General features: G+C 35.4%; 1 protein-coding gene across 1 annotated transcript; it reads right to left on the reverse strand.

Annotated features, from left to right (window-relative positions):
• Nucleotides 1-985: 985 nt before the first annotated feature.
• LOC120624465 lies at nt 986-8,314 on the reverse strand. The gene is made up of 7 exons (XM_039891027.1): nt 8,044-8,314; nt 6,915-7,054; nt 6,150-6,312; nt 5,513-5,731; nt 3,359-3,517; nt 2,652-2,786; nt 986-1,720 (listed from the first exon to the last, which is right to left on the reverse strand). Exons 1-7 carry the CDS (start codon nt 8,182-8,184, stop codon nt 1,559-1,561), a joined length of 1,119 nt encoding a protein of 372 aa, XP_039746961.1. The 5' UTR covers nt 8,185-8,314; the 3' UTR covers nt 986-1,558.
• Between the last annotated feature and the right edge of the window lie 727 nt (nt 8,315-9,041).

Consider the following 9,041-nt stretch of genomic DNA (forward strand, 5'->3'; position numbering starts at 1 on the left):
GTATAAAAGAGAAAATAAGTAATGATGAAGCCCTATTGTAATTTGTTTAAAAGGTATTATTAGGGCCTTGTACATATTTTAATTCTAAGTAATTAGGTGACGCTAACGTCACCTGCGACCAGCGCTGAGCCCACTACATCGCTCATGCCTAAGGACACCGAGCGTGTTCGAAACAACACAAAACATGCATGCCAGAATTGTATCTTTTTTTTAATAGTTACCACTCACGATAGCTACTAAACTTTTAGCAGTAGTAAAAAAGTAAACTTTTTGTTTCTTGTACGTCATGAAATAGGGCAAAGTACCGGCGGGACGGCACTTAAAGGGACTTTAACGGACAGCAGACCATAACAACATAACATTAACGTCGACATTTCAATGACACTGGTACCCGGGAATGTTTGTAACTATGAATATCTGATTAAACTTGGTAAAGGACGCGGCACGCGATTTAGAGCGATACGCTTATTTACTGACCCGACTTCCCAGAGTTATTCTCGGGTCCTCAATGGAGGAACATGTATCTTAATTTTGAAGACGAAGACTTACTTTTGTTAGCAATAGCAAAAAACGTATCACGAGGTTCAAGGTATGTAGTATACAATGTGTAAATGAACATCGAAATAATACTTCACTTACTGCTTTAGAGGCAAATTATGTACTCAGAGACTTATCTGTGAAACCTAAAACCTACAGAGTTTTTGAGTACCACTGCCTTAGTTTTTACTGGATAAAATCGGATACAGCCATAACAACACATGCAAAATTGAAATCATGTCACCTTATTATGTAAGCGTCGCGTAGCCTAGGTACTATGCGCGTGCCGGTCTTTTATCTTTAATAGGGTAATAAGGAAGCAGAATATTTTGAATTCGTTTTAATGGAAAAATAAATATGCTTCTTCTGATTTAATATCTTTACAGGGTGATTCCTTATTAAATATACTTATGCGTCATCGTTATTATTTCGTTATTTCGTTACACGTTGTATATACTTTTTTAAATTGTATTTTAACCTGGAAGATAAAAATAAAATCCTGGCATCGTGATACGTCCCGCTCCAGTTTCGCGTCGTAGCAACTATTCTTGCTATTTGAACACGTTCATGGAAGTTAGTTAACGCAATCGGCAGAGTCCATTTAAATTTCAACTTTAAGATTATGTCATTATGGATTATTTATTGATTGATCATTCCTAAATCTCTTGTCATGCCGTCTTGTCAGTTAAAGCTACCATACTCCGGGACGACAGGGTAGAACCATCAACGTAAATTCAAACGTAAGCAGTAGTAATAAGATACATATTTCAATGTTTAGAGATCGAGTCGATCGAGTGGTAACAAGATACAAATTACAATTTGTATCTTGTTACCACTAATTACGTTTGAATTTACATTGGGTAAATAATAAAATATTAAAATGCTCTGCGCTGCTGTCTTCGGTGTATTCTGGCCGTTACGCGTCCGCCCTAACGTCTTTATCAATAATAATGATGGAAAAACGCCTGCTTCCTACTTGCAGAGGTTGTAAACTCAGGGCCGTGTGTATTACCGTTGGGGTTTACGCGCCGCCTTTCTTACGTCCCCGGGAGCCCGGTAACGCAACTCCGCGCAACGAACGCATTGCCATCGCGCGGTTGAAGTGACGCTGTTGCGTTTTGTGATCGTCCGCGTCGCTGCCGCAGTCGACCGACGACAGTATCACTAACAGGACGCCCATCACCTGTGCGTAATGTTACAAAAAAAACCTTCGTTATTATCATCGTATAAACCCATTACCACAAAAATTATCGGCGTTCCCTCGCGATGTTTTTCAAGTTATATTTTAATTGCTTAAAACGCACATATTTTATTGGATATAAGCAGGCGTTACTTTGCAGAAATCCATGGTATATTATGGAAATTAGGCTTAATACGCTATACTCCGCGAAAAGCGGGAGAATCAGTATAGTGTAATTTATAATTTCTTCGATCCTTATACTTCACACCAAAAAGATCTTCGGCAGTGTACCCTCTACGCACGTTTCGTGTGAATGAAAACCAAAATAATACTTCACATGCTTTATTAACTGTCTCTGAGACTTAACTGTGAAGCCGAAACGCTAACAGGTTTTGAGTAAAGCACTGCCACAGTTTTTACTGAATGTTTCAGGTACAGCCCTAGCATCACATGTAAAATTAAAATCGAGTGACTCCTGTCCCTTAAAGTAGGTATCATGCGTGTGTCGGTCTTTTATCTTCAATAGGGTTGTCGCTTAGAATTTAGTTTGTATGGAAAAATAAATCTACTTCTTTTGATTTAATATTTATATAAGGTGATTCCTTATGAAATATACTTATGCACCCTTCAACAGTAATTCGGTTACACTTTGTATTACTTAATAAAATGGGAAGGTAGAAGAGTTACATATAAGCTTCTTAGTACCCCAAAATCAGATATAAGGGGGCGAAATAAGCCTCCGCAACTCGAATGATTCGAACATTCAAATATAACGAAGATTAGTATCTACTTTATTCAATGTGAGAAAAAATTTAGTGTTTCAGATGGTTTAATATTAAATCATAAAAACGTATTTATATCTCCGAAACACTGTTTGGCTTTTACCTATTACAGTGAAGTATAGACTTCAGAAGTACCTTTTATTTGAACTTACCAAGAAAACGATGATAACTAGCGTGTACACGTGCACAGAGGCCTCGGGTGTGTTCTCCATGTCTTTCAACGCGGCCAGCGCGGGCTCGAAGTCTGGTCGCAAGTCTAGTGCGTGTTTGAGGTGCACCGCCGCTTCCTGCGAGAAGATCAAAATCGGAATTTCAAAAGATTGGCATATTTATATATACATTCTGTGACATAAATATGCCAATCACATAATTATATGCATTTTTATTATATAAACCGTATGGATTATTTGATATCAATAAAAAAAAATTGTTTGCAATCATTATAACAACGTTAGAAAGATCACTGTGCGCCGCGACAAAAAGATCGCATCTTCGAAATGATCCGTGTCCTTGAATTTCTTCTCATGTGCACACACACGTGTGCTCTCTCGTGTGCACACACAGCGAGCGTCGCGACAAAATGATCGCGACGTCGAATTAATTAACTGCGATTTAAAGTACCTGATAGTGTCCATACGCTTTAAATATATCGCTGAGTGTGAAGTACTGCTGCCACGCGCTGCGGTCTGAAGACTGGACTCCCAGCAAGCGCCGCGTCATTGAGAACATACACCTTGAATATCTTGCCGAGCGTAAAGTACTTCCCTGTTGTCACACAATCTTAACCAGTGTCTGCACTTATGTGGAGCGCCACGACAAACGCCACGTCGTCGAGATAGTTATCTGCGTTTAAAATTACCTGATAGTGTCCATACGCTTTGAATATCTCGCCGAGTGTGAAGTACTGCTGCCACGCGCTGCGATCTGGCGGCTGCACTTCCAGCGAGCGTCGCGTCAGAAAGATCGCGTCGTCGAGGTATTGAAGCGTGAATAGGACCCGCGCTAAGTTTAGCAGCACCTGATAATATCCATACTATTATTATAATACGAAAGTGTGAATTTATGTGTTTTTGTTTCTTCGTTACTTATGTTCAGCATAAAAACTGTACAAATATATTTTTTCTATATTGACATCTACAATCAGTCGATAGACTGTAAGTAGATTTTTTGCAATTCTTATTGACTTTGCAGTTATGAGGGCTAGTGTCCTCAAGTCTGTACAGTATCGAGAACTTCTGCTCGCTTCAGACGTAGTAGTATATTTATTTATTTATTTATTAAATTTCATCGATTACTGTTGCCACACCTAAGTAATGATGGATCTCAGTGTTGCGTGTAAACCAGGGAGCATTAGCAAACGTTCTTAGGATTCTTTGAATGGACAGAATGTTAGATTTGCAATAAAGTTACTAAAGTTGGTGGCCTCCAAATTCGATGCACTGTTCAGGATGACAGCTAGCAATATTATGTGCCATATGTCATGGTATATAATCAAAATCAAAGTCAAAAATATCTTTATTAAAGTAGGCCCTAGGTGGTACTTTTGATGCGTACATTACATGAGTATTACACGGTAATGAGATGATGGCGATGACCATATTCGTACACTTAAAACAAAAGCTACGAGAGTTCCAAACGCGTCCTGGTCTAAGAAGAAGCCCACAACAAACCTAGCCGGGTGTTTTTTTTTTGTTTTCAACATCTCACATAGTCATTAAAAATTATTAGAAGAGCAACCTGGTTAGAGCAATAATTCACACCCGAGCTTTTTTATCGATTACGTAGTCCTTTATACTATAATAGGACTTCTCTATAAGCTTACGTTTAATACAAACTTTGAACTTTTTAAGAGACATCTCCAAGATGTCAATGGGTAGTTTATTGTAGCATTTTATGCAATTTCCTTTAAACGAATTATGAATTTTATGTAACCTAGTATATTGCATTGTAATTTTATTCTTACTTCTAATGTTTAATATTGCTAGCTGGCATCCTGGACAGTGCATCAGATTTGGAGGCAACCGCTAGCATATTTGTATTTTACATTGGGTAATTTTAAAGTGTACTTTATCTAACTGATGTTAAAACAGTGTGGATCTTTTTGCTTTATATACATTTTTTTTTCAAGTTATTTATCTAATTATGCTTGGTTTCCATGGTTTTCCGATTGGACATATTTAGTATGTTGGGATACAATCAGTGACACGGGGTATGATGGGATAGTTCAAATTGCTTTAATTAGAAATAATAATATGTACATATACATATAATATTCTTATCGTATTACGTTTCTCGTTGGCTTGCTCATCATACCCAGAGGATTGGTTGGCTTAAAAACAATAATAGTACCTAAGTAAATACTATGCAAAGCTGAATAGCGTAGTTATAACAGAAATGCCATTGTAAATGTAAAGTATTGATTGAAAGTTTATTCAAATCAGCCAATTACCAAAACTAACAAAAGATTCGAAAATATGTGATAACAACATCTTTTGAGATGTAAAACCAAAGTATTTAAGACTTTTTCTTAATATTCGGTTAAAACCACCTTTAACGAGTTGACTTAAATGAATATTTTTGTAATAATATGTATAATATTTTTGTGGAAGTATTCCTTTATTTGAGTTATAAAGGAATACTTCCACAACGTGTTTTCCTATAACGCGGGACCAATCTACCGGGATCCTGTATATAAACAAAATAGGCCTAAGAAGTCTACTCTCACAATGAGATAATTTCAGTTTACCACCGTGCTGAATGCGTTTTGCGATGGTGGAATTCTCACGCGTTTGAGAACATTATGGAGAACTCTCAGATTCGAACGTGAAGGTTTCCTCACGATGTTTTCCTTTACCGTTAAAGCAGGTTATATTTTTTTCTTTTGAACGCATATAACGTCGAAAAGTAATTAGGTGTGTGCTGAATCGAACTTGGTCCCTCCAACAAAGTTGCAGTTTTAGCGACTTAGTTTCATGGTAATAAGTAATTATTTCTTACCCTATTATTAACTTACTTCAGAGTTATATGGTGACACTGCAAGTGCCCGTCGGAAGCACTCAATTGACAGTCTAGTATCACCCTTGATCCTCCAAAAGTTACCAATTTGGTTGTATAGTTGCACTGACTTTGGTTTCTCCCTTTTCGCTTTCTTCAAGCGTTTCTCTAACGCAATTATGTCCAGTTCTGTCACACCATTCTTAAATGATTTCTTTTTTGTGAATATAAGGGCAACCTGCAATTATATTTTATAATAATTAAAAAATAGCTCGACCGTGTGAAAAACTATTACTAGATAACTAAACCTTGTATGGTTTATATACAAACCACTGTATGTTATTATTGTCTGTATTGTTTAATTAAGTTTGGGTAGTATTTAATCCATCCATCTTAGTTTCAAATTTGTCTCCTATGTTCAAACACTTTAGGAATTTCACATAAAAATTAGCTCAAATTCATCTAATCAAAATAGTAGCATTATGCGACTACAGTAAGAATGTTTAATATTGAATTACTTGCCTCACAATTCTGCTTGCTTGGTTGACAACAAATAAAACAAAAAAGAGATAAACCTTCTCCTGTCTCCACTCTCAGGCCCATAAATAACCATATGAAAAATAACCTGATCTGTTTTCAAATTAAAAAAAAATTACCTGAGGTTCCGGTACATTAGGATGTCTGTGACGCCTTTGTACTCCCACAAGGTTGTCATAGTATGTAAAATTGACAGATTTGCCACAGTCCAAGTACTCATCATCAATATCGCTGCCATTTGCTTCCCTTGTTTCAGAGTTGCCATTGTTTTCTCCACTAGCCCTAGAGCATTATTTTCATAGTCATCATCACCATCAATATCAAACCATTACCAGCCCATTACAAAGCATTGGTCTCCTCTCGGAACGAGAATTGTGTAGACTATAGTCCACCAGTGTGGATTGGTAGACTTCACACACCTTAGAGAACTTTTTGGAGAATTCTGCCATGGTTTCCTCACAATATATTCCTTTACCATTGACGCAAGTGATGTTTTACTGTTCAAATTAAATATGCCCCCAAATGGGAGGTGTGTTAACCACTAGTGGTAGCCTACCACTGCTCCCAATTTTCAAACAGTGTAATAATACGAATGTTACAAATTTTTAAGTCCATCATTAACTTGTATGCAACCAATGCCATCTAACTTATCAACAACTATTGGGTATATTAGAATGTTTTAGGTATAAACATATAGGTAGTGTAAAATGTATCTGCCATCATGCATGTTCTTGCATGAAAGAATTATGGAAGTGGTGTTGTAAAATGAATATTAACCTTACTTAATCTATAGTAATATTATTATTTAACATGCCTCAGTGCGATATTTATGTTCTGAGAGTCATGAATACTATAAAATGGAACTAGAACAAATTTAATTTTACCTCTGCTTTTCATACACCTGGCAATCAGTACAAAACATGTCAAAGCCATGCTTAGTCCAAGTGTTGCCATAGTAGACAGTTGATGAAACTATGTTAAACACTGTATCTTCCTCACCATTCTTGGTTTTATCATTAGCATCCTGTAAAAGTTAGGTTATATTAGTTATTAGTTAATTTTTTTTCAGTGTACATTGTATCAACATCTCTACTTCTCTCTCTGAGGTAGCAAAATAGGAACAAACTTCTTTACTTTTCAGTCTGTAAAGGAGAGAGAGGTGTACATACATCATAATGGTGCCATGAGAAAATTTTAATTTAGTTTTACTAACAACAGAACAGAGTTTATAGTATTTGTTTTAGGTAAGAGTATGGACCAAACCACTTCAACCACTTCACCATTACAATATAATTTTAGCAAGACCTCAGAAGAGGTTCTTCTTCGTGTTTTACAATAAGGGGACTCCAAGGGACACTGCAGTCCAAAGTTTATACTTTTATTTCAATATGTTGGATAATTTTGTAATGTACAGGAAACCCCTACTTTTATATTGGTTCTATAACTGTTAAACCTTTTTACTAACGATTGCAGGTAAGATTACTTGTTTTTTTCATCACATTATTGTTCTTAATTAACCTTTATAGGCACAATTATAGACCCATTTAAATATTTACTAGGCCACACATCTTACAGTTATTTTTAGTATTTTGGTTAGTATTTTTAGAAATCTTTGGGCTAATTTTTATTTTTAGCCCATTCATTGAAAAAGGAGCATAAACAATGTAGCTTTACGCCCAGTTGATTTAGTAGAGTTCAAATTTTGTTTTACTGAGCGATCCTGACCATACACAATTTTAAAAATAAGATAAACATATAACTAAAGTACTTAACAAAATTTTAATTTTTACTAGTTTAATATGAAAGTGAAAGTAAAACTTGTTAGAAAGAATTAGAATTCTAAGCATATTGCAGGGCATTTAATTCCATAAGAAACTTCTTCCATTCAAGGCTAACAAGTTTATTGAATAAAAATGTAAAGTGGAATTGTGACAATTTGTACAACAATATTGAATACATACTATTCATTGCTCTGATTATATAAAACATAGAAATATAACACAAAGTACTAACCTGTGGCAACGAGTTACCGTCAACGATTTGTCCTCCTTCAACGTCCAATTTCCAAATATTGGAAGTGCGAGAATTAATCGCGATAATTTGAAAAGAAAATATATACAGAACCAAACCAGTTAAATAAGGCGAGTCCCACATATTGATTGGTAGGTTCAAAAGTAAACATGAAAACTGTTTTAAGGGCTATTTTTCATATGAAACATTCGCGTAGAATACATAATTTAGGGCACAATAATCGTAAAGCTATAAATTTAAAATCGTAATCTCCGACTTCTTTCCTATTTATTTTGACATACGAAATGAACTTCACAGACTAAAAAAATTATCACACAGAAGTCATACCAGCAACCATTTAAAATTATTACCACTGTCCATCAACGTCTAGGTAGGTAAAGAATAATATCTAGTCAAAAAAATAACTAGTTACTATCTATAATAATATTACTTATATACTAAACCGTAGCAGGTCCTCTGAATGGTCATTTGCGATCGATCATGTTAATTCCGAAAGTGTGTTAGTTTGTTTTTTAAGTTTGGCTTAATCTTCACTGATCTTTTTGAAAGGCACATTGGTAGCTTGCATCCTGAAGATGGAAGTAGGATATTTTAAATCCTGAAAAGCACACTGTTTCTACATACTTAAAAAGAAAATTGTTACATATAAAAAGCTTAGCAGCGAAATCGATCTTCACAACATTTACCAAAAAGGTTAGATACAGCTCCTTTATCCTAAAGATAGATAATATTAGTATTCCTACAGAATTCTGTAAAAACATCAATAAACGAGGAATAATTCGTGGGCAAAAGCTAAATTGACAAACTTATGTTGACAACCATTTTATTGCGTATGTGTGGCTAGCCTTACATTGGTTGAGCTATAATGTAAATCCAGTTTTAAAACGTGATTATATTCTCTTTGTCCAGTAAAATTTCATTTATTTACTGGGCTTATACTGGGCTGTGCTGTGGAAGTAGATTTGTCATAGATTTGACAC

This window comes from Pararge aegeria, chromosome 6, assembly GCF_905163445.1.
Source record: "Pararge aegeria chromosome 6, ilParAegt1.1, whole genome shotgun sequence".
In the NCBI taxonomy this organism is placed as follows: Eukaryota; Metazoa; Arthropoda; class Insecta; order Lepidoptera; family Nymphalidae; genus Pararge; species Pararge aegeria.

Bases quoted from the DNA above. Each gene is read 5' to 3' on its own strand.
- LOC120624465 (XM_039891027.1), bottom strand. From the start codon at position 8,184: ATGTGGGACTCGCCTTATTTAACTGGTTTGGTTCTGTATATATTTTCT. The intron at 5,732-6,149 runs GTAATTTTTTTT...ATATAATTGCAG, and splicing joins CTAATGTACCGGAACCTCAG to GTTGCCCTTATATTCACAAA. The intron at 2,787-3,358 runs GTAATTTTAAAC...ATCTTCTCGCAG, and splicing joins AAGCGTATGGACACTATCAG to GAAGCGGCGGTGCACCTCAA.